The 26,386-nt window shown below is 33.4% G+C and overlaps 1 protein-coding gene and 2 long non-coding RNA genes across 6 annotated transcripts in view; all 3 read right to left on the bottom strand.

The window, feature by feature from the left end:
• The window catches only part of LOC149486732 (uncharacterized), a 36,544-nt gene extending 10,516 nt beyond the window's left edge, over positions 1 to 26,028 (bottom strand). The window contains exons 1-9 of one of the 4 annotated variants that reach the window (XM_089698400.1): positions 25,811 to 26,028; positions 24,691 to 24,796; positions 23,359 to 23,450; positions 17,391 to 17,500; positions 15,597 to 15,777; positions 5,219 to 5,301; positions 3,286 to 3,413; positions 1,471 to 1,625; positions 270 to 417 (exon numbers count right to left, since the gene is read on the bottom strand). In XM_089698400.1, coding sequence (XP_089554526.1) covers positions 270 to 417; positions 1,471 to 1,625; positions 3,286 to 3,413; positions 5,219 to 5,301; positions 15,597 to 15,777; positions 17,391 to 17,500; positions 23,359 to 23,450; positions 24,691 to 24,775 — 982 coding nt within the window. In that variant the 5' untranslated portion in view covers positions 24,776 to 24,796; positions 25,811 to 26,028. Of the gene's footprint in view, positions 1 to 269; positions 418 to 1,470; positions 1,626 to 3,285; positions 3,414 to 5,218; positions 5,302 to 15,596; positions 15,778 to 17,390; positions 17,501 to 23,358; positions 23,451 to 24,690; positions 24,797 to 25,498; positions 25,657 to 25,723; positions 25,743 to 25,810 lie in introns of those variants that run through there. The other 3 variants (XM_089698397.1, XM_089698399.1, XM_089698398.1) reach the window with 3 other exon arrangements.
• Positions 8,065 to 8,869, bottom strand: LOC149486734 (uncharacterized). Its single transcript, XR_016315981.1, has 2 exons — positions 8,593 to 8,869; positions 8,065 to 8,347 (listed from the first exon to the last, which is right to left on the bottom strand). It is a non-coding gene; the product is annotated as an uncharacterized LOC149486734 (long non-coding RNA).
• Positions 11,443 to 12,620, bottom strand: LOC149486733 (uncharacterized). The gene is made up of 2 exons (XR_016315982.1): positions 12,460 to 12,620; positions 11,443 to 12,362 (listed from the first exon to the last, which is right to left on the bottom strand). It is a non-coding gene; the product is annotated as an uncharacterized LOC149486733 (long non-coding RNA).
• Positions 26,029 to 26,386: the final 358 nt, after the last annotated feature.

The raw sequence follows: 26,386 nt of genomic DNA, 5'->3' as shown, positions 1-26,386 counted from the left end.
TTTTTAATTTTTGGGCACCTGCTTGAGCAGGTCGGATAATTTTTATGAAAACATTTAGTTGGATGTAGATTTCATCACAAAGAGTCATTATAATGCCTACTCAATAATAAATAGTTATTATATGTGAACAATAACTTCGTAAATATATTCTATCAAAAATATTAAACAAATACGTAACGAATAATATCATGTTAAATTAAATGTCTAAAATGTGATACAAAACATTTATACTGGATAAATATTTTGATGTCACGTTGCAGTATACTTACCAATAAAACTTAAAAAGTCATCCCCAAGCACCCAGCTACCTTCACCCTGAACGAGGTATTGCTGTAATTCATCAAGACTTTGCTTTTCTTCAGGCGAAAGTTCGACACCTTCTAGATTTTTCGCGAACGCTTCAAATTCTTGTGCGCCCTGTAAATCAGAGCATTAGCCTATTAAATTAACATTAAATGATTCATAGAAACATTTATAAAAAAAGACGTGTGGCACTCGGGAACTGCCGCGGTAAAGCTATTGCATAGCATGCCTTCAAGCCACACCTCCGTGTCCGTCGGAGTGGGGAGCGTGAGGTTTTTTCGTTACGGAATTTCTGGATTCGGTCCCCGCGCTCAAAGCTCGCGATAGAAGCTATGCAATAGCTTAAAAATCCAAATCCAAGAATTGATGAATAAAGTTTTGATTATTCAAAAAGTAAACAAAAAACAAACAGATCTTTTTATAAAAGAATCTAAAAGAGAATGTTCTAATTTAATGAATCTAGATTATATTTATTTAATTTGAGTCTACATATACATAAACCATACGATGGAAATATTCTGGAGAAAATTTGGCACATGGAAGCCATATTGGTCATAAACTCCCAAAAGTCGCCAAAACATGTTAACGTTAGACTCACATCAGCCGTATAAATAAACATGAATAAGTCTATGTACGAAATATCTTACGCATTAGAGCCATCTTTAAACTTGATATTGAAAATAACGAAATGACTCGGATGCATTAACGAGTGCATAAACATGTGCTCAGCTATAAAGTAGTGGTCGTAAAACATTTTATTCATATCCTGCCAAATTATACTTTGTAAAAGTGTCTGTAAAAACTTTTCAAACGATGATTTCACATGGCAACATAAAATAATACAACGTTGAATACTTAAAACTGGAAATGCGAATTCGTTTGAAAAAAAATGACTTTTATAATAGATTAAGACGAGCTTTTAATTAATTACAAAGTTTAAAAGTTTTACAAATGTTTCTGTTTTAATTATCAACACCCATTTATTGCGATTGATTTCTTTTCACGCGTAATAGTTGTTATTTTTCACTTTCAATGAGAACGCTATTCTAGCCTGTACAACAAAGTAGTACAATTTATGAACACCTATTTCCATCAACCTATCTAATTACTTTTAAATATAGTTCTTATTTTCAATTGATTAAGATCACAATTCAATCACAGACTTACATCAATATCCCTGTAAACCACTGGTGGGTCTCTGGACCTTTTCCTCTGTTCTTCAGCACGACGTTCCTCTGCCTCCACTTCAAGGTCCCGAGAGCTAGGTCCAGCTAGGGACACTGGCTCTCTGGGCTCTACGGCTTCTACTGCTTCTGCCATTTCTATATGAATAGCATAGTTAATATCTGAATACTTTTAAAAGGGATAAGTGTTGCTTTGAAAAGTAAGGGAATTAATGTAACATACAATCTTGATGTAGAATCGAGATAGGGAAAGGTGGAAAAAGCCTCAATCATAAATCATATAATTGAGCTAGTCAATTAAATATTTATAAGCATACAGCTAATAAAAAAAACTAATCGACTATGAGTAATTATAAAATCATTTATAATAAATCTCAGAGTAATCTTAACGCTTTTAAATTGTTCAATAACATTTCCTAAACACACCAGAAATTGGCGCGCTTACATTAAATAGATCTTGTATATATTGCCGGCAAAATAAAATCACGAATTAACTAACACAATCAATTTCGTACGCTTGATAAATATCTTCACGAAGACATTTATACCAAGATATTTCGGGCGTTTTATTTAAAGTTGCTTTCTATTCACTACAACTGGAATATGAACGTACCGACATTAGTTCAAACGAACAGATAAAACGAACGATTTACTTTCCACGTGTTCTCAACTTACTTGCACTAATTAATTTATATACAAAGTACACGACAACTGGACAGAAGGGAAGAGAGCGACACCTCAAATAGATCACGGCACCGGTTTGGAACGGTTTCCCAATAGTGTTGACTTCGAACTATTCCAGAGAGCACGTGTACGGCCCACGTTGCGCCAAAAATAACTCCATCCACAAATCCACCTGCTCACCACCTGACCTACCTTCAAGTAGCCACGAGTCACCAAGTGATGGTAACAGGTCTCTTGCCGCGAGGAAACTGCCTCATGTTCGCTCCGTTTTGGCAACGTGCCAAAAAACAGCGGACGATGCCTCATCGCAATTATTTTTATAATCGTTCGATCTAAACACGAAACATGGCATACCCCATACATTCATAAATTGGAAAACATTTTGATGTGCATGCATTTTTATAATTCTTAAGTGATGGTAAGATTATATGCGTATTTGGAGCAGGCGATAGGGTGTCGACTCGCGGCCTATTTGAGGAGCGTTCAACTGGTCAGGGAATAAATAGACGAGGTCGATCACATTTGTCTAGCGTTGCTCGTTGTTCTATAAAGATTTCAATCGTCACCTTTGTTTTATGATCACGTTTTGCGCTTGCACGTTTATTGATTAGATCGATTAGTATAGGACGTCATGTGATAGGAAATGATCGATAATTTCATAATAGCTAATATATAGGCGTTTAAGATATAAGGGCTAACATTAGATACCTACGCATAGAAAGTTGGTGTCTTATAGATTAAAATTTTAAAATTAGATAAAGTAGAAAACATTTTTCAAACTGTTTTATTACCTACCTTTTTTATTCACTTTCACTGAATTAATATGCACCAGGCATATTAATTCAGTAAACTTTGAATTATTTTCTGATTTAATTGAATAAACTTTGCACGTCTATCATAAGTGTAAAGCTACGGGCAAAAGCTAGTTAAATCTATACTAATATTATAAAGCTGAAGAGTTTGTTTGTTTGAACGCGCTAATCTCAGGAACTACTGGTCCGATTTGCAAAATTCTTTCGGTGTTAGACAGCCCATTTATCGAGGAAGGCTAACAGGAGCGGAGCCATGCGAGCGAAACCGCGAAGCGCAGCTAGTAATATATTAAATAACTCACCATCAGCATCATCCCCAGTGCCGCCTTGTTCGCGCAGCTTCTTCCGTTTCTTCTCCTTTTTCCGTTCCTTCCTCGCCACTTTCTCTGCTATTGTATTCCTCTTTGCGTCTAGTTCTTGAGACACTATCCTATGACAAAACATTCATAGGTTTTCATATATGCTTGATATTGCTTTTTTTATCTTTAACTTTTTGAATATTAGATTCATATTCACTGATAGTTACGGTCATGGACGTATAAAAAAAGACGGACGCCGTATTACGAACAAACAACGTGAAGCCACCATAGTAAGCTAGCGATCGTGTAAAGACAATAAACACGCACACACTCTCACCATAGTAAGCTAGTCGGCCGCCATTACGTCGTGAACTACCGACTGATTAACTGCGTCACTGTTTCACAAAAAATATTTAAAATGCCGTCTTGCGTGGTTAAATGGTGTCGCAACAGTACAATTTTAAATAACAAAACACAAGGGATTACATTCCACAGGGAAGCAAGTTATTTCTTTTATGTTTTAATGACAAAATTATTACGGCAAAATTTATAGAAAAAAATACAGCCGCCATTGTCATCAACACAGCTGTTGCCATGGCAACATGGCACACACACATGGATGTTTCGCCGCCATTACTAGGCTTCACTCAATGTTTAGGCGATATACCGTCCGTCTTTTTTTATACGTCCATGGTTACGGTTATATTTGTGCCAGAGAATGTGCTTACAAACTGCTGATAACTGAGTTTTGGCTTTTATTTCGTAAGGAAAAAGTTGAATGAAGTTGATCTATCATCAATACCTTTCGCTACTGGATAAAATTCAAGTGTAACTACTGGAAAAAAAAAACAAAAATATCTACAAATAACAACGCACAATCACTTTTCAATGTTTATTTACTTTTCAATATGGAATGTAGCTGTTACAATTTCAAATTTCGAATCATAGAACATTCTAGAAAGGTCTCGACTGATCACGCGGTGTGGAACGAAGAACGCGGTAAATGTTCGCAGCGCGCAGTATCATTGCGAGTCCCGCAGCCGCAGCACGGAGCGACGCCACGTGATCCGAACCGTTGGACCTACGTGACAATTGTTTTGATATAAGAAACTAGTGGTCCGCCCCGGCTTCGCCTATGTCCTTTCTCGGGTATCAAAATATCTCCATACAAAATTTCATGCAAATTGGTTCAGTAGTTTAGGCGTGATTGGGTAACAGACAGACAGACAGAGTTACTTTCGCATTTATAATAATTATTAGTATGGATTATCGCTATTTGAAGAAGAAAATGAATACTTTTTTCCTGCTTACATAATTTATATAACCTTCGTTAATAAAAGGGTAGTTCTAGTTAAACAAATTGAAATATAACACTACGAAAGAGTAGAAATGAGGTCTACTACTATTGTTCTGTGATTTTCAGTGTTTAGAAACTATCCATATATTCTTTAGTAATAAAAACTGAAACATTATTTACGTTTGAAGCCTTCTATGTAACGTTCGATAAAATCTCGATGATCGCAGTAACAAAATAAACGCACAGAACCCAGTAGCAGCAATGCGTAAAGATTGCAGACGATTTGGACGATACCTATGTATGAAAACATTATAACTATTTTATATTTTTATTTTATTTTGAAGCGGACATCCGAGCTAGTACTTTGCCTAATCGTAAGCGATCACCACCCTTTTTGTCTCTGCAAATTCGTTGCCTGCTTTTAAAGGGTCAGGGATAAAGAAAGTATTGAGGGCGAGTAAAAAAATGGAAACTACTTAGACTAAGAAAAGGGCGTCTGAGCCACGGTAGAAAAGTATTTGAAAATTGTATCGTTTTACCCGGATGATTCATAGTAAAAGTACATATTAAAATGATTCAATTGTGCGATAGTAAAATTCATAGAAAAAGTGGAAAAAAAAAAAATAATCTTGGTATTACCTGGCTTCTTCGATTTGGTTATTGAGCGTTAGATATTCTGGACTGTCTTGACGGCTGTGGCGAACTCCATTTGCGTACACCGCCTGAAAACACAGAAAGAGTTAGTATAGGAATTTATTAATAGGAGCAGTATATTATTTGGTCCTTCAAGCCGGATTGACATCAATTGGCGATATTTGATTAACGCTGATGAAATTGTTAGAAGAAAATATATCATCCTATTATAAGTATTTTGTTCTTGTTTTGGGGTAAACAATTCATTTCATTTATTCAATCAGTCTTTTTTCATTAATGATAAATCATATATTCTATAGAATACAATTTGTATATAATATACTTGTTAAGATAATATTTAAGTTAGAAAGATGCTTCTAGCATTAACTACTGCGTATAAGTATACGAATAATATTTATTTTTTATTTATTTAATTATTTATTGCACACACAAAAGAAATAGAGACACATAAAGTACAGCTAATAGGAAATAATGTGTACAAACGAATAATTTTGGAAGTTTGATAAATATTGTAATAGGCAGGGACAGTTTTTGAACTGGGAAATTTTTTCTTTCAGATTTATGACAAATATTTTAATTATTTCATAAGTATTTAGTGACAGACTGACATGTACATGTTATATTTAACTTGAAAGTGAACACACTATGCTCTACGTCGTTAAAAAAATATAAAGGTAATTATTGGAGTTGCCAGATAATATAAACGGTATGTTTATAGTTATTGAACTATACATAATATGATAGACGTATTAAAAACGACATGATACATTAAAATTTATAGATAGCTTCCATATTGTTATTTCTTTATTATTAATTTTATGATCATACGATTTTTTTAAGAGGGCAAATTTCACATTGAATTAATTTTGTCATAAATGCTGTATTAAAGACTATGTATCGTATAAGTTTTAATAGCTGAATAGTAGTCTTAAACTTCATATATTTATCATTATTTGTATCAAAATCATTAAAGCTTATTATAGTTACGAGTAAAAGAGGAGATTGCGGTACACTATCTGTCTCTCTCTACGAAGATAAAGAGCATCGATTCGTTAGTCAGTCCTTTGCGCTAACTGCGTATGCGCAAGTGAGACAGGTTGATACCACGATCTTCTCTTTCTAATCAAGGTATAGATAGAAATCTATTTTATTTGCTATATTTAGACATTAATTTATTTAATAATTTTGTATTAACTCTATATTACATTACATTCATAAACCCTAATATGTGTCTATTTTAATGATTTTAAAAGGTGTACTGAATATTTTTCATTTTTACATTAGATTTTCTAATATCTACCTATTATTGGGTTAGTAATCTGTGTAGGTATATTGTAAATATGGACAATAATATCTATTGAATAGTAGAAAATAATTTCAAATTTAAACATTTATAAAGGGCATTACTATTTTTTGTTTATGATTAGAACTAAATGAGAATTTTTTTTTCAGACATTTAAAATTGTTCTTAGGACGAGACAAAATTCCGAAAGAATAAATAAAACAGGCAGATTTTATAATTTTTATTAGATTAATTACATCATATTATGCCCTATTATGTTAACGCACTATACGAAAATATGCTCTTATTATGAATAAGATGTCTCAACATTCGTATTAATGAACTTTAAAATTAAAAATACACATTGTTTTCAAATTAGGAGCTATTAGAGCGAGCGCGCACGAGCAACTTTGTCTCCGCAACTATTTTGTCTCCGCAACTATTTTGTCTCTCCACCCATGGGCTAGTATGAAAGTGCGCGCACGTAGCGACGCAACTCCCCATACAATTGATGGGAGAGACAAAATAGTTGCGGAGACAAAGTTGCTCGTGCGCGCTAGCTCTTAACGTAAGTATATATTTTTGCATTGCAAATGAAGTGATACTTCCTAGAAGGATGGGTAAAAAAGACACAATTTGATTGTAAATTATTTATACACATAATTACTTAAAGTTAAAAATAATAATATATAAGTGCACAAAGATTATTTTATTTACAAGATAATATATCATGCAGGAAAACGTTATAAGGAATCGGGTACCATGTTATATTATCTTATTAAAAGATAAGTCAATTACAATGTGAGACAGAGATGCAAGATACATTTTACATAGATCTGTCCTTGTCTACTGCGTGAATAGTTAATTATATTGAATTTTGATAATATAACATGATATTCCGGTGATTTTAAAGCAAACAAATACTACAATAGTGGTTCAATTCAACTGGTTTACTTAGAAATCAAATATCAAATATGTAAAATATAACATTAGCTACATAAACTAATTGCTTTTCTTATCTACACTACCGTTACACAAATTACCATTTTTATTCAAAATAAATGCAGTACACAATATAAGGTCAGCCGAGGCAAGTGTGACATAAATTTAAATGGTACAAATTATTTTTTTTAATATTTCGTTACCGTAATAGTCCTATGCCGATATTTTAATTTTAATACATTAATTATTCATTTGTTCAATATTTTAACAATGATTTGTAATGTTCCTAGAAGTTTTGTGTGACATACGTAAGCAAAAAGAAAGGAAGGTTGGAGATTGACACACTTACCCCAGGAATGGGGCAAGTGTAACAGATAGCATTTTTATTTGTTCCTCTGGTTATTGTTGCTGGTCTCTTACTGAAATAATGAGATATTAAATATGTCAACTTAATTTATAATCTAATTCAATAACACGATAGTCTATTCTTGCTTGCAACAGATTTATATTCTAGAAGGGGTAAGTGTGACAGATTTTTCGAGGACTAGTGATGTGACAGTATGTTACACTTCCCCCGGGAAGGTTTAAGCATAATAAAACGTAAATATGTACTTATTAGTTAAATATTATATTTAATTAAAAAAAGTAACTATTACAATTGAAGCCATTTTCTTCTCAAAATCCTCTGAAAAAACTGTTGGTCTCCCATGAGATTTCGATTTTACACCACGAACACCATTTACGTGTGAAATTATAGTTGCTCTAGGAACATTGTAAACTCTGGATGCTTTCAAAGCTGTCATATGCTGCTCCCGTACTGCTTTGACTGCTTCGCGTAGAGTTTCTTGAGAGTATTTATCAGTAGCTTTTCTTTTATAGTATCGTACCATCTAAAACAAAAAAAATGCTTCAATTTTACTTTAAAAAAAATCGTTGTATAAATATATGCTGTCCCATCACTATCATGGTATCCTCATACAAAAGGGCTGGGGTAAGTGTGACTGTGTCACACTTTCCCATGTTAGGTTAGCGGGTGAGGTAAGTGTGACATTGCACATATGTCAAAGAATATCAGAAATTTGGGCACAGAAACATATAAAACTTCAAATACAAATCGTAATACTTTGTCGCTTACCTTTAACTCCTTAAAACAACACTCCAAAACACCAAAAATCACTAAACGCGACGTCCCAGATATCACGGACTTCAATCATAATTCGCTTTGTTTTTCAAAATGGCGTATGTCGGTAAAACAGTTGAGTATTTGCTGTGTGTCGATACAAAAATTAATGATGAATAAGTTCTTCTAACGTACGTTAGATGGCGTTAAAACAAATAAACGTGTTTAGGGCGCGTAATTTGAATTTGTTACACTAGCCCCACTGTCACACTTGCCTCGGTTGACGATATATAATAATATGAGCAATTTATTGCCATTAACAAAGAGTAGAAGAAGAAATATATTAGGTATATTTAGTAACAAATAAGTTTTATTTTATATTGGATTCCTAAGTAAGATGCTGATTCAGGAATTTATATGGAGTTAAAAGTTACACTTCAAGGTTTTTTTTTTTATATTTGACTATTCATGCCTATATTAACTTATTAGATAATGCATTAAGGAAACACTGAAAAACTATATTAAATATTCGATTTTTTACATAGTCGTGACAGTTTAATTTATTTAAAAAACATAGGAATAAAATGGGCTGTCTTTTTTAAATTTTGCCTTCATTTTCCTAATATTATATGAGCTTAAAATAAATTATGTTATTATATAATATGTTATATGAAGAATTTGTACATGATTTACACTACTTTATGAGTCTCTATATTAAAAAAAGGATGGTAACTGTAAAATATTTACGTTTGCATTGTTATAGAAGTATAAAATTCATTATCCTATCCAATAGCCGCTATAAAATAGATTATTAGTCCACAACAGACGATAGGAACGTTATATGATTATTTATAAAACAATCTACTACTATTATGAAAATTTATAAATAACTTGCAGTCCCAGAAAACGTTGTTTTGCTTTTATCACTTAGGTAGGTTACCAAATATGCACACAAAATTTCATGAGAATCGGTTTAGCGGTTTCGGAAGAATATGGTGACTATAGGACATTTAAAGACATTATATAAGTGGATATTTATGGTGATAGATTACATATAAATTCGCATAAAGATATATATCCTGTAATTTTTTTTAAGTCTAATTTTTGATAAGAGCCGAGGCGACAAACTAGTATATATGGAATAAATAAGGAATATTAAAACTTACAACAGCATTTAGTGATCATTGCTACGACTTGGGCCACTATCGTTCTCATTTCTACTTTCCGAATTTTGCAAAGCCGTTTTCTGTAAAATTTACTTTATTTTATTCATAAGAAACGTTCTACAAATTTACCAAATAATCGGGGACTATTTGAGCCAAGACTTTCATTGATTTGAAAACTACTATATGGCTCTAATACCGATTAATAAAAATTACGCGGTATAACATTTTTGAAGTGAAACTTCTTTAGGCGCGTTGAGAATAAAATGGCAATACTGTAACGTCATGGAGTAAAGCGACGATTGAATCTTGCCAAAGAAGTTTCACTTCTGACAGGACGTGTGCTCGGCACACACGCTCTTTCTTCAATTTCTGATAACTTTCATGGATAGTCTACTAGTACGACTTTATAGTGGTTACGGGATGTAAAAACAAGGCCTGTAAAACTATGACTGAGTCTTACGATTTCAATATTCAATGTCGTTATAAATATGCATGTACCTACGTATGAATGACGTTATAAATTCTATTATAAATGCGCAAGTATTGCAAATGTAATGAGGAATACCATTGATATGATAAAGGAATATAATGAGGCTAGACCTTGAGACCTTACAATTGAATACGCAAATTCGGCATAATAGACTACAAGCCCGCATATGAAAAAAATATGGGTCAAATGAACCACCAGGGGTCATATCTAGAACGAAAGAAGAGCAAAAAATAATAAGATTCATCACTATGCCGTCACTTGTAAGCTGTCCAACTGAGTGCAGATGAGAATTGAAAAGTACAGGTAGACTCGGTAAATTTTGGTCATATATTTTTGTACGGCATTCTTAACCATCGATAGATCCATTAAAAATAATAAGAAACCGCTCAGTGCCGTACAAAAATGTTGGTCCACCAAGTCGGAATTTTTATTTAATTTCCGAGAGTTACCGGGGGTAAATTTGGTCATTTGACCATGTACGGCATCTGTGTCATACTATTGCTATACGGCTTTTAATCCATTATTCCGCAACGCCGTACAAAAATCATGGGGACAAGGGGAAAAAAATCGAGAGTTGCAATCCCCTCTCTTTCCCCACTCCAGGGGGTCATTTGACTAAGTACGGCTTCGGTTCCAAAACATTATCTAGCACTCAAAAGTACTATTAAAAGCAATGCCGTCAAAAAATAATTGTTCTTTTAAATGTATACCAATAATCATCTTAATTTCATCGAATTCTTGATATAAAGAGCTGTAAGGTCATTTGACCCTGTACGGGAACTTTTTTTTTAACATGATATTGTAAAATTCAATTGTTGTATAGTATTGCCGTTCAATAGAAACCGTTCTAAAAAAAGTTATAGAGAAATGCAAAACCAGAAATTTTGTTAAAGTTTAAACATCGTAGATTAACGAAATATAATAGTTTTCTACACTTTATTCGTTGTTTTAAATAGTATTAACATAGATAAATTAGGAAAAAACGATGCCGTACATTTTTGTGCAGACCACATCTTTTAGGCTGATGAAAGCGACGAAAGCTACAATTTTAACCTTTAACCAGTGACGTGAAAAATGTATAACACTATACGGGACATGACGTCTGACAGACTACTACTTTCAAAGTAAATTTTAGTCATAAAATGTAATATGTACGTATCAAAATTGTGTTGATATTTAACCATCGGTATGTAATAAAAGACACAAAACTAAATACAATCAGCTTTTATTATAAAATTAAAGAAAAAACAGTCATTAACTCTATCTAGTACTATTCAGCCTTAATTGACTTGAGATCTCCATTTTAGCCTTTTAATTGACAAAACACAAGTAACATTTGAAATTTAACATTTTTTACTTAAAATCTAATCAATAAAGAAACGAAAGAACAAAACAGCACTTCTGAAAACAAAAATATAAAAAATTTGACAACCGCTCAACTTTATATACATCACTGGCAATTTTTGCACAGGGGGCGAGAACATTGCAAGCAAACGGGATTAGAACACCCGACACACGTGTAAATTGTCATTCTGTGTAGTTTAGGTGGACAAACCCTACATGCTCTTCGTTTACCCTGACTTGGCTCATGACTTTGGTCACCTTCTTCGATCATATCATCCCCCAGAACTCGCTTTATCACTAGTCGTAACTCCCTTGGTAATTGACTGCTGATGACACGTCTTTGCATATGTGGTATCACTAGCGAACGGGCTAATGACTTCAAAAAATCACCTCTATCGGCAACCTTAGGTTGATACATGTTGTATAATATATAGGCGTTCATGCCGCTCAAATCAATAATGCGGTAGAATAAAACCATTGGCCACCTTCTCGTTCGGCGGCTGCTGGAATAATTGGAGCACTTTTTATCAGCTTCGTCTACACCACCTTTGGTTGCATTGTAATAAAGAATAATTTCAGGCTTTTTAGTATCCTCATCAACTTCGTTGTTGTGATGCATTGAAGACACAAATATCACAGCTCTATTTTTTTTTGGGTACGTACGAGCACAGGGTCTTTTCTTTCGTGAAATCGTGAAACGTGATATTTTTTTTCATTGTACCCACATAAGCCAGTGAATTTGTGGCAGACAATTTACGTTTCCTCTGATTTTCCGCCATTTTGCACTGAAAAACAAAAAAATGGTTTAAAAAACATTTGTATGACAACTAGGGACATTTAGCCTGACAGACTCCTTTAGATTTTGTAAGTGTTTTTACTCACGTGTTTTACAACCGGCGACAAGCCCGCCTCGTTCCCCGATCGTTTTAGCACTAAAACAGAGGCTACTGAGAAGCGGGGTCGCGGCAGGCGGGGGGAAGTGACCAATTCTGAGAATTTGTAAAACACGCGACGCCTGTGAGACTCCGCGTCACTAGTTAAAGGTTAAGGGTGCTTTATGGCCATTTGATACAGTACGGCATTAACATATTTTTACCCAACTACGGCAAAGCAAAAGGAGGGTTATGGTTTTGACAGGTCATGTATGTTCATCTATTCCCTCGTAACTTCTAAACTACTTATCAGAATTCGACAAATGACATATCATTAGAAGCGTCTGAATTGTTCACTGGATAACCAGCGACCAACTAGCTAAAGGCTATATGGGGTTTCACAAAATCTAATGTGGCGCCCTCTAGCGGACAAAACATACAGAGTAAAAAAATAAAGTTAAGATAAATATGCCGTGTTTGGTATCATTTGAAAGCGCTTTACTTGTACATTTTGAATATGTATATATTACTAGCATTTGCTTGTGACTTTACCTGTATTCATGGGCTGATTGCATATAATTCACATCTTTTCGTTCATAGCTTTTTTATTAGTTCATCAATTTAAGGGAGTCCATTCCACTTGACTCCGACTTTCCAAGGTGATAATTAACCACCTCGAGCTTCTTAATATTAATGTATATTTATATTTTATTATCAAAATATAAAGCAAACATTTCGTTATATGGATTTTTTCTTTTTCAGATTTTTCCCCTTTGAACCAACAAAAATGTACGGCACATGAAAAAATATTATCTATGCATAAAATACTTTAAAAATAAATTTATTTCGTGTTGTGTCAAATGACCCCCTGGAGTGGGGAAAGAGAGGGGATTACAACTCTCGATTTTTTCCCCTTGTCCCCATGATTTTTGTACGGCGTTGCGGAATAATGGATTAAAAGCAGTATAGCAATAGTATGACACAGATGCCGTACATGGTCAAATGACCAAATTTACCCCCGGTAACTCTCGGAAATTAAATAAAAATTCCGACTTGGTGGACCAACATTTTTGTACGGCACTGAGCGGTTTCTTATTATTTTTAATGGATCTATCGATGATTAAGAATGCCGTACAAAAATATATGACCAAAATTTACCGAGTCTACCTGTACTTTTCAATTCTCATCTGCACTCAGTTGGACAGCTTACAAGTGACGGCATAGTGATGAATCTTATTATTTTTTGCTCTTCTTTCGTACTAGATATGTCCCGTGGTGGTTCATTTGACCCATATTTTTTTCATATGCGGGCTTGTAGTCTATAATGTCACTTGTACATATAATAAAATCGTACGAAAGTCATAACTGTCCATTGAATTTTATTATTTATTATTCTATATTATTTTTTAAACTAATTACGGACTAATCTACTGTAGATACCGAAGCCAAAAATATGCTTTTTAGAATTTTTGTCTGTTTGTCTGTATGTATGTCCGGGCTAAATTCAAATTTGGTACAGAGATAGCTTGAGACCTGCGGAAGGACATAGGATAGGTCTTTATATAACGGGAACTATGCGGCGTTTCTTTGACTACGCGAGCGAAGCCGCTGGCGGTAAGCTCGTTTATTTACATGGTCGGCATATACATTGAAGCACATGTTCTAAAACTTGACAATGTCATATGTTTCAGCACGTGCCCTCGTATGCAAGTGTATGACGAATTAGGTAAATATCGTATAATTATGAGCGCATGTGCTTTCCTTCGTGTCTGGCCGCGTGATGATTGTACTGAATACATTATGCATTATGTTCATTCAGTTTGCCAGGTTACGTTATTTTTAATAGAGTTATCACTAGGTATAAACAGGATGTCCCGAAGGGATATAAACAACTGAAGGTGATCTATAAGTGTAAGCGCTACACTAAAAGGAAGCCAAAAAATTGTTATAGGTCAGATTGGGTTGGAAAGAGTTGAATATACAAGTTTCGCCATAATTACAAAAATAGATATTTCTGCATATTAGAATAGGTTTTCTTTAAAAGTGTTATATTTATATACATACACAGGCTATTGCTACGTCACATTACAAGAATTAGGCAACTACACTAAAAAGCACCTAAAATTCACAATTACAAGTGTTAGGTTAGGTTAGGCTATGGAATTATCACAATTAAAGCAAATTTCACATAGGTACATTAAAAAGACGCGGGAAAAACATATCAGGTTATGTCTAATTCTTCACAATAGAATGTGTTAGGTTATCTACGGCTACATACACAACTGAAAATGTTAGTTATATTTATGGAACAACAATTAAAGCTAGTAGTAAGATCTAAGAAGCGCAGGAAATTCTTCATTTCAGGTTATGTCTGTAAGGAAATACACATATGAAGGTGTTAGTTTTATCTACGGCTACTACATACATGACACTACATAATACAATTATTATTAGTAAAAATATTTGAAGAACGAATGTTTGCTGGTAACCACCAGCAAACATTCGTTCTTCAAAAAGGGCGCTCGAACGCACACACTATTTAGACGTCAAAGTAAGATGACGTGATTAAACTATCGCGAGCGAAAAAGAGACAACCAAACTAATATGTGGTTAATAATCCACATTTGACGTGCCATTTCCGAAGAGCTAATAACCTATCTACATTTTTACTCATAATATCTCTGTAAGAAATTTCTTCACAATAGCAAGCGTTAGGCAATGATATTGTAATAGTAATAGTAAAAAGGTGTAGATAGGTTATTAGCGCTGCGGAAGTGGCATTTGTTAATGTGGCTAATTAGCCAGAATTTACTTCTATACCTTTTTACTAATAATTATATCATTGGTGTTAGGTATATTTATTACCTAACACCAATACATTAAAAACAGCGGAAATTCTTATCAGGTTATGTCTGTAAAGAAATATACATATGAAAGTGTTTGGTATATCTACAAATCTACAACAAATAAAGCACTACACTAAAACAGCTAGAAATAATCACGAAGAAGAATCAAGAAGAAGCTTTAAATAATCACATCGGGTTAAATCTGGAAGGTATACACTTAGAGCTACACACAATTGGAAATACACAACATAAAGTGTTAGCTATATCTACCACTACATAACATAGTGTTACATCATCACACCTGAGTACCCCCCGGGACCAGTTGCCCCAACATGGACGTCAGAGCCATTCTCAATGGCGCCGGTAGATCCCGTTCAGCCTGCGATATAATGTGCTTGGGCACGTGCCCACCGCACAGGAACTGCGCAACTTCCTCACTGAAGTTGTTGCAGTTGTGCTCTAGGAGATGGTACGCGGAACCACTGGAAATTATAGTCATAATTAGACATCGGATTATATGCATTTGCATATTTGCATATGCAAATGCATAAAACTCGCTAATTACGGCGTTAGTGCATATTTTAGCCTTTTTCCCCAATAGTGCATATTTCGTTAAGTAACGGGAGTTTTGATTGGTCGACTAACCTTTATTAGCCAATCAGAACGCTCAGCGAGTAAACAAACCCTATTTTGGCATGGTAAAATGGCGAAAAATTACAAAATGGGCTCCATTTTAAGTAAATTTTGAGCTATTCAAAATAGGGCTAGATTACCCTAAAACTTAAAACATGGGTTAAATTCCAAAAAAGGGCTAGATTTAGCCCGGAAAGGTCTAAGGTGGCAACACTGGGCTCGCGGGTGACAAACGTCGCAAATTTGCGCTCGAAAATTAGGTAAAAATGCCTAATTGTATATTGGCACAAAAACTATACTAAATTTCATGAAAATTTCACTGTATTTGTACAATCTTTGATTTAAATATATAAAATAATAAAGGTTTTTTGATTTTGTATTGTGCATATTTTAGGCATATCAGTCGTTTTTAGTGCATATTTCGGCCTTTTTTAGTGCATATTTGCATGCATATTTTGGCATTTTGTTAGTGCATATAATCCGATGTCTAGTCATAATAAATAAATAAATATTATAGAACATTATTACACAAATCGACCTAGTCCCACAGTATGCTCAATTAAGGCTTGTATTGTGGGTACTAGGCGACGATAAATATAATCTAATACATATTATAAAGGCGAAAGTTTGTAAGGATGTATGGATGTATGGATGTTTGTTACTCTTTCACGTAAAAACTACTGAACCGATTACAATGAAATTTAGCACACATATAGAGGGTAACTTGGATTAACACATAGGATAGGTTTTATCCCGGAAATCCCACGGGAACGGGAACTATGCGGGTTTTCCTTTGAAAACGCGGGCGAAGCCGCGGGCGGAAATCTAGTAAATAAATAAATAAATATTATAGAACATTATTACACAAATCGACCTAGTCCCACAGTAAGCTCAATTAAGGCTTGTATTGTGGGTACTAGGCGACGATAAATATAATATTTAATAAATACATATAATAGATAACACCCAGACCCAAGAACAAATAATTGAGTTCATCACACAAATATTTGCTGTGACCGGGGATCGAACCCGGGACCGTCGGCTCAGTAGGCAATTACTTTACCACTGCGCCAACCGCGTCGTCCGTCGTCGTCAACCATAATGATAGTAAAGATTTATTACAAGCAAAACTAAACGTGCTTAATAGGATAAATAATAGATAGAAAGAGCGTGTGTGCCGAGCACACGTGTCAGAAGTGAAACTTCTTTAAGATTCAAAGATACCAAAATCGTCGCCGTACCTTATGACGGTATTCAAACTCAAACAAAATCAAACATTTATTTATTCAATTAGACTTCTTCTAGAAGCACTTTTGAATCGTCATTACATATTTTTAACATTTACCACCGATGCCATGACCATGAAATTTTACTCTCAACGCGCGTAAAGAAGTTTCACTTCACAAAAAAAAAATTAAATAAATGGAAAAAAATGCTACAAATGTGACATTGATAAACTTACTTATACGTTGAAGTAGCGAGTCCTTCTATATACTCGTTGAAAACTTGAAAGGGTACAAAGGTAGATCCTAATCTTTCTACTTGCATTGGTGCGCCCAGCTGCGTGCTCCCCTGTTAAATAATACATTACATTTTAATAAATCTTAGATTATATGTTATTTATAATCTAATAATATAAAAATGAATCCCAAAATGTGTTGGTAAGCGCATAACTTGAGAACGGCTGAACCGATTTCGTTAATTCTTTTTTTATTATATTCCTGGTTCTTATGTAGAAAACGTAAATATGTACCAGGGGCGAAGGCGGGGCGGACTGCTAGTTTTCTATAGATATGTATAGTTAAATTAATACAGGCTTAATTATAAGTAATTAATACATAAGTATGGATTAGAAACTTCTGAGGTGGTCTTTTTTGAGCAATTTGCATAAGTACAAATAAATAATACTAATCATCAAAACATTTCTTCTTCGATTTTAATGTGTTTCCTAAAATACCGACCCAAAAATAACCCACATGTCCGCATAAAACAAAAAGTCACCTGCACGCATATTTCCGTCATTTCAAGTGGTCAGCTGAAACAGCAATACTTTCTCCATATCTCAGAGCACAAGTGCGAAAAAGACAACAAATAACTATTCCCGGCTTGGAATATAGAGCATAACGAAGATGGACGTACAGAAGTGCATTCCCGTTTGATGTATATTTTAATTAGTGGAACTGTATGTGATAATTTATTGGTGAGTATTTTACTTACTTACTTCGATGGCGCAACGACCTCAAGCGGATCTTGGCCTCCGACACCAAAATGAGTATTTTTAAACAGATTTTTAAGCTATTGCATAGCTTCTATCGCGGGCCTTGAGCGCGGGGACCGAATTCAGAAATTTAGTAACGAAAAACCTTACGCTCTCCACTTCGACGGGCGCGGAGGTGTGGCTTGAAGGCATAGCATGCAATAGCTTTACCGCGGCAGTCCCCGAGTGCCACACGTCTTTTTTTATTTTAGTAAGTATGTTATTTAACTATTTTTTATTAAAATTAAAATAAGTTTAATTTTGGAAATTTGAATGACTTAAAAATTGTATTTTTTTCAGCGATAAGTCTTGAATTTACATATACACAAACGCTTGAAATATTATGTAGTCACCACTATGGTAACGATATATTTTGAAGTTATTATCATATTAATATCATACAAAAAATGCAAGGAAAAGAAAATTGAGTAACGACTTCAGTATCGCAATATTGTTCTACAAACGAATTAGAAGACATACAGTGATAATATACAGTCATCCATTAACCATACAACAATTACATCATTTCATTCACCCGGTTAATGTTTCCAAACGCTTCCTCAAACAATATTCATAACAGATCAAAGACGCAAAAGGTGAAATAAACGATAAATTAAGAGCAACTCGGAATACCGCGAAAGACGTAAAGACGTTGTGTTTATTTCCTAATCGTCAGGTTGGCGCTTCGCCCACTCAAGAATTTACAGCCTGATGAAACAATAACAAGCACCAATATTATTTGATCCTTGGAAACAAACTGGTGCTATTCAAATTCGGTTCTTTGTAGACTGTTCTAGAGACAAGCATAGGCTTGTCTTTTGTACAGTCTACAAAGAGTTTAGAACTATAGACTTGAGAACGAAATAGACAAGACTTGAGGAGGATAACTATTTGAAGTGACGTTACATTAAACATTTCGTCTTTTATTACATTTATACCGTCTAATTTTCGTCAATATCATTGGTATAGATAAATTATAGACGTAAGGTCTGCAAACGCCTCTTTGCAAATGTTTATGGGCGGTGGTAGCGCTAACCATCCGGCGACCATATTTATCCGCATTTGTATGGATAAAGTTGCTAAAGATGTCCATTTGGTTAGACCTAATAGGAGATTCATTAATTAGCGTACAGATTTTTTGTCAAGATTAATAATGCAATTTAAGGAGAGTTCTAGCACCTCTCTTGTAGTCTAAGGAAGTCATTAAACAAAAGTTACACTACGCTATGCAGAAATCCTACTATAAGAAAAACTTCCACGCAACATTTATCTATTGTTTATACACATCGATTATATGATAGTTGATGACGACGTATTTATTTATATCATCAACAATGCCGAAATCGAGAACATCGATCGCTATTTAATGATGACAATACGACGAATTATTACCCGGCCTTTATTGGCATTGTCGAGATGTAAATGTTGCGTGCCAACAAACAAATTGATAATGATTACTTTCCTGTCAACATTTTTTGCGTATACTTTGTAGCGATAACTTATTATAACTTTGGCTTGTAATCTCTTTGCTTATTCTCGAAGTTTTTTTAATATAGTGGCTTCGATATTTTATGTTCTAGATGGACCCTTGTCAACTACAAAAGATTTACATGTGTGTAGAGTTTCAATTGTTTTCCATCATAATTCATAATCCTTCACAAATGTGTAGAACATCAGGGTATTTTTTAAAATCTGTTAATATACAAGGCTAATCCTTGAATAAGCAGTAATGTTAATGTAATTATATCCTTTGATGTTTACTTTCTAGTTTCTTAGTTATAATAAAGTGGAAAAAAATCGAGGTAATTTTTTGCATCAACAAATATCTAATCTGAGATGAAAGTAACACGTAAGTACCTCTCTGAAGTAATATTCCAGGAAAATAACTCATATTTCAAAAGAAATTGAATGAGTTGTTTATATATACGCGGACAGGAATAGCCGTCGCGTAGGCATTCCACTGTGCTTTCTTTCATGATGATATCAGTAATCTATAATTGGCCCATACGATGAATAACATTGTAGAGAAATGTCCACGTTTACAAGATAAATTTAACTGCATATTTCTAGTGAAATTGGTGCTGTGTGCCGATATTTATGATGTTACAGTGTGGATTATTGCAAACTAGACAGACTTACTACTAGAACTCAAATAAGAAATCGCGATCTTCCGAACACTTTACGTGGATGTAGGAATAGTGACCCAACATAGAACCTTGATTACTACCTTATGATTGTATTATTTTTACGTAGATTTATGATGGAAAAGTACAACCAGACAAATTCTTGACGTTATGAGGATAGGAAGAAAACAAACTTTCATACTAATGGGGCCTAAAATTGGGTGGGAATGCTTCAAACGTCCATTACGTTTTCAAACTGACCATCTATAAATCAGATTTATTTGAGGTCCATTCCACATTAAAACGTCCATATCTTCTGCACCCTGAACTATATTTCAGTGATCGAGTTCCCTCTACCCCACTCCAACTTCCACCACTTCATTTTGAAATTACAATGTCCATGAACTTTTACGAACAAAACTGCCTACATCGTAGAAGGTAGGTATACAAGCTGGCTGCATGCACCCCGCTCACTGCCAACACATTGTCACACGCAGAAATACGAAAACATGTGTACGTTTAACCGTCAGTGCATTTATAGCACGTGGAACATGTAAGTAATTAGTTTACGACAATCATCTCGCATCTAAAGCCCTTGTTAATAAACCGATCTCAGAATTGAGTATGCTCATAAGTGAAAATTTGAGGTGCTCCGCTATAAACAAAACTTGAGTGATCTAATTTGAGACGCTCTTGATATGTGTTTATTAATCAGCAACTTAAGGTGCTGAATTGAACTTGGGAAAGTATCAACTGGGTTCGCACTTGAACGGGAGTATGAGATCGGTTTATTAATACGAGCCTAAATGTGAAGACCCGTGTCCCTTAGTGGGGTAATGCAGATGCATTGTGCATACATCTGTTTCACTGATCGACTTCAATCAGGGTACAGGGTCACATGTAGGTGATTAGCCATAGCTGTGTCCTGCCCGATAGACATTTTTTTGAAGATAAACTTCTTTAGGCGCGTTGAGAGTACAAATTCTAGGTCGCATCATGGCAATACCGTCACGTCGTGAAGAAAGGCGAGGATTTTGAATCTTGCTAAAGAAGTTTCACTTCTTACACGTGTGCTCGGCACACAGGCCTTTTTTTTCTTAGAACTGGGAATCAAACCCAGGCCACGCTCACGGGCTAACCACTGTACCGAGGCGAATTTCGCTTCTGACACTGGCTAATTGCTACCGAATTATGTAATCTATTGCACGCCTCATAAGCGAAGCGTTGAGGTGGGTACTACTGTCACTTCGCGCAAAACATCTGATTTTTCAAACTTAAAATGTCTTTATGTATCATACATTGCACTTGTAAGATAATACATACACACACATATTAAGAAAAAACACTATTTTTAACGTTCATGATATTTTTGATGTCATTTTTGTTATTTAAACTAGTTAAAAAACAGTTTAAAAAAGTTCTGTCTTGGACGTCCGTGTGTCTGTATGTGCGGATCCTTTTTCTTGTTAACACGATAGCGACCGAAATACTTTACTAATCGAGTCTTTTTTTTTTCTCTTACGCTTGAGTATGCTCAGGAATAGAACCCTTTCATTTTTCAGGGTCTGATTCGATGTGGTTTAATTGTTATTAAATAAACAAAAATAATAATTAATAAATATTTATTAAAAAAAAATTATGAGGCGTGCACTTTTGGATTTTCCAAATTATTTCATTGTTATTACGTATTGAATGGTTCATCTATACTAATATTATAAAGAGGAAAAGTTTGTAAGTATGTATGTATGTATGTATGTATGTATGTATGTATGTATGTATGGTTTTCACGCATAAACTACTGGACCGATTTCAAAAATTCTTTCACCATTAGAAAGCTGCATCTTTACTGAGCAACATCGGCTATATTGCATTTTCAAAAAAATTAGAGATCCTTACCAAAAATGCAATAATGTAACCCAAGGTGTAAAAAAATCCTCAATAAAACTTCTGTCATCGCGTGCGCTGCGGAATCTATTGAAGATAGAACAAAAAAATGTTCTACGGTATTATAGAATGGATCAATATCTACAAGAAAGTCCGCGATACCATATGTCCATCTTCAGTAGTTATGTTACTACAACAACTTTTTTACGTTTTCAAAGTAAATAGAAGTGCCGACAGTAATCAAACCATGTTATCCATACACATATATTAATCCTTATCCCATTAAATGATGTTTTATTATAGACTGTTTCAATACCAGCAAAATACTTTTTAAATGAAAAGAATTGGATATTCCATTCAAAAGATATAACGAATTTTTAAAAGTGTCAATCTACAGAAAATAGTAGGTATACTGTTCGAGCAGGCCGTAGTGCGGGGGTCACGGAGGAATTCTACCAATATGCGTCTTGACGGAACACATCTATGAAAGATTTCCCCAGTAAAACAAAAAAAAAAAAAAAGAAAAGGCCGTAGTGCGGGACGGGGTAAAGGTGATTTTCATGTGATTAAAAATTAAACCTATAATAGACTTAGTCCGACCTATAGTAGACTTTTCACTGTAACGATATCGCTATCTATGCGGGTGAAACCGCAGGGCATTGCTAGTTAATTATATGTCTGTTACCTATTGGAATTAAGTTGATTTTTTTGATGTTAATTTATACACTTATTATGGTCGGACAGTTCGGTAGGTTAGGTTGTTATTCTCCGTTTTATCTAATATTAATTAATTTGAATATGATAATTCCATTGTATTGTATCCTTATTGGATAATAGACATAAACAGGTAGGTATTTTTTATAATATTACTCCTTGAACTATACCATTGTTGAATAAAATTTATGTAATTGAATAGCATTCATTATTAATTAGTATACATCGAGTATTGTTTAAATTTTGTCAATAAAAAACTGTTTTATTCTAACTTCTAACCCGGGTGAAGAATTCCTTTAAAAATTATTTAAATTCATTAAAAGCTAGTGACTACTACTTACCTATTTTCTATATACTACCTAAATAAAAGTGCATATAACACTAATAAAATCAATGAGTCAAAATAATGATGCCTCTATCTACTATCTAATAAATAATTGAACGATTCTTACAGGAGCACAGCTAGTGATTCCCGACGCTCCATAGAAATACTCCCTCTCGAAAACCACGATTGACGTATGCCAAACACCTTCGACTTTGCGACCTGTAACACAAAAAATTACATCATTGAAAATTAAGTATTAAAAATATTCTACAGAGATCGATTGATACGGAATAATGACCAAACACAATTTTTGCGGTGATCCATTGATTGCTAACATGATAAAGAGTTTTGTACTTATAGAGCTTGTTTGAATGAATGAAAATATGTACTTTATTTGCACCAAAACAAGGAAACAATACGAAAAAACACATACAAACAAACACGTACAAAAAGGCGGCCTTATCGCTAAAGCAACGATCTCTTCCAGGCAACCTTTACTCGAGGATCATGAGAATTACGTTTAATGATGAGGTGCAGAACACAAAAATCATTAAATAAATAAGTATAAGACTACACATAGTATACAATATATTACATACGGATATTATTAATATAAATAGTCTTCTGATTTGCTTGTTTACACAAAATGTCTAATTTTTTACATCATCTTTTAATTCCAAGATTCTTATTCATTTTAAAAATTAGTATTTACTAAAATGCCTAGAAGGGCCTGTATACATAACAATAGTTCGCCCGCGGCTTTAACCGCGCGGCGTGATCAAATGTCCAGACACTAAAATCATACCATAAATTTGCTGCATTGCAATGTAAAAGACAGACAAACAAACACTAAATGGTTATAAAATTAGTTATGACATTCAACAATAAATAGCAAAGAAAACAATAATTGAAATAGATGCTAAGCTTCTCATTAGAGGTGACCTAAAAATGTACAACTAGGTCACAGTTGTTTTGAGGTAATAGATTCCTGTGGGTTATGAGGTTTTAAAAAATGTTATTCATAATAAATTATATAACAATTCTATTTTAACAATAACAATTTAGAAAAAGTATTCATTCATTTTTTACAACATATATATTTATATTATAAGCTAATAAAATCAAATTGTTGCTAATAGCAGGTAGATTGTTATTTGATGTACTTGTAGTACATAGGTACTAAAGAACTATAGAAAGTATTTCTACAGATCATAGCTATTAATTTTAATAAATTGCAGATAAACAAATTCACTGATAAATTATAAAAAAAAATATATTAATTTAATGGAATGAAGCAATCTTCAAACATTTAAAACCTTTTAACCAATATGAAATATTGGGTATCATAAAAAATGTATTTTTCAGTAGTTTTATTAAATTTCTAAATTTAGCTGAGTTATTAAATAAATTTTGTCTATGTTATATTATTATATTTAAAATAAAATGTAAAACATAATACCTATTATAGTTGGTGATAAAACGGAAGCCAGTCCATTAGTCAGGTCGTAAATGTAAAGATCTACTGGTACACCTTCCGAAACCATTTTGGAGTTTATATCACGCACCTGTTGAAATAATTATATTTAAGACTTTTCTTGTACTTTCAGAAAATATAACTAACTATAAATTGGGCATTAGAACAATAAATTGTTACTTAAGGGAGCAATTAAACCACTGAGAAATCTAATTTTAATAAATTTTAGACTATTATTCTTAAAAAAGTTTCCAGATAAAACAATTTTAAATTCTTATTATTATACCTACTCAAAATTAAAATTTACTTTGGTTCGTTAGCACAATCACTAACACACTGATATTACCAATGGACCGAACTGAATTATATATTTATATCAATGTTATATAAAAAGCTACTTTCGGCGGAATATATTAAGTTCAATTTAAATGTAAATTAATTATGTATAATTGTTAATGTCGGCCAGGTTAATTAAATGCAGAATTGTATTGTAATACATACAGTGATACTTTCTGAAATATTAATATACTTAAAAATATAGCCATTATGTATTGCACATTATGAATAACTAGCGAATAATGCACTATTACATCACAATGATTTCTGTCAAATGATACTATTTACACATTTGTAGTAGCTTTTAATAGCTTAGTATTTATGAATAATTAATATTTAATGTTATTTTTAGTTATTTTTTTTTCATAAATTTATTATTTTTACATACTGAATTTGCTTTTCTTTAATTGTTTTATTATTTAAAGTGAAATAACGATAAAAACAATCAAATACATACACTTAAACAGTCCAGACACTTATGCACTCAATTCAATACTATACTATGTTTACGATAATATTTTACGGATCACGAATGCAACAGCATTTCGGTGCAACGCAAACGACACCTGTATCTACGTTCCACAGTTCTGGCGCCGTTTCAGCGTATACATGCGACACCCACACACTATATACGCTACTGATCTAATTATAGGACGCTGGAATCATCTTCCGTAGTTCTCACCTATTCGCCGCTAATAACGGCATAGTCTCGCGTCTAATCTGAATTCTCAATCTCAAATACTTACACAATTTAACAAATTAAACGTACCGTGTCAACGAGATATAAGATGTAATCTAAGTCGGTAACATACTCGAAGCTCTTCAAATGTAATTAATTGAACGAATGTTCTATAACATTCTTATTTATTCATGTTTAGTTAAATGGATGATCATTTGTGATAAGTAAATAAATAATTATAGTTTTATATTTACAAAAAATTTCATGATTGATGATTTATTCAAATTTATGACGTTCAATGTCCTATAAAGCTGTCAAACGCCATATAAAGCTGTCAAAGCTGTCAAACGCCAGCTGATTACAATTTATACGTTATCGTCCAAAAATAGTTTATTTATGATATATATTGTTTAAATTACAAAATTGATATATTTCTTTAATTAATTTGAAATAAAATTAAACTTTATGAGATGACAACCGATATATTGAATGACCGGTTAAATAATTATATATTTTTTTTATATATGTCCTTACAGAAAAGCATACCAAAACATGCCCACATCCATGTTTTTTTTATTTTTTCATGTAAGTTTATTAAATTATTATAGTTTTTGTGTTTTTGATTGCTCTATAAGAAAAAATAAAATTCTAAATTAATTTTTCCAT

Source organism: Colias philodice, chromosome 8 (genome assembly GCF_061535455.1).
Source record: "Colias philodice isolate Cphi_HAF_F1 chromosome 8, ilColPhil1 Martin Lab GWU primary, whole genome shotgun sequence".
NCBI lineage: Eukaryota > Metazoa > Arthropoda > Insecta > Lepidoptera > Pieridae > Colias > Colias philodice.
The sequence above is the reverse complement of the archived record's forward strand: the minus strand, read 5'-3'. Positions and strand labels throughout refer to the sequence as shown.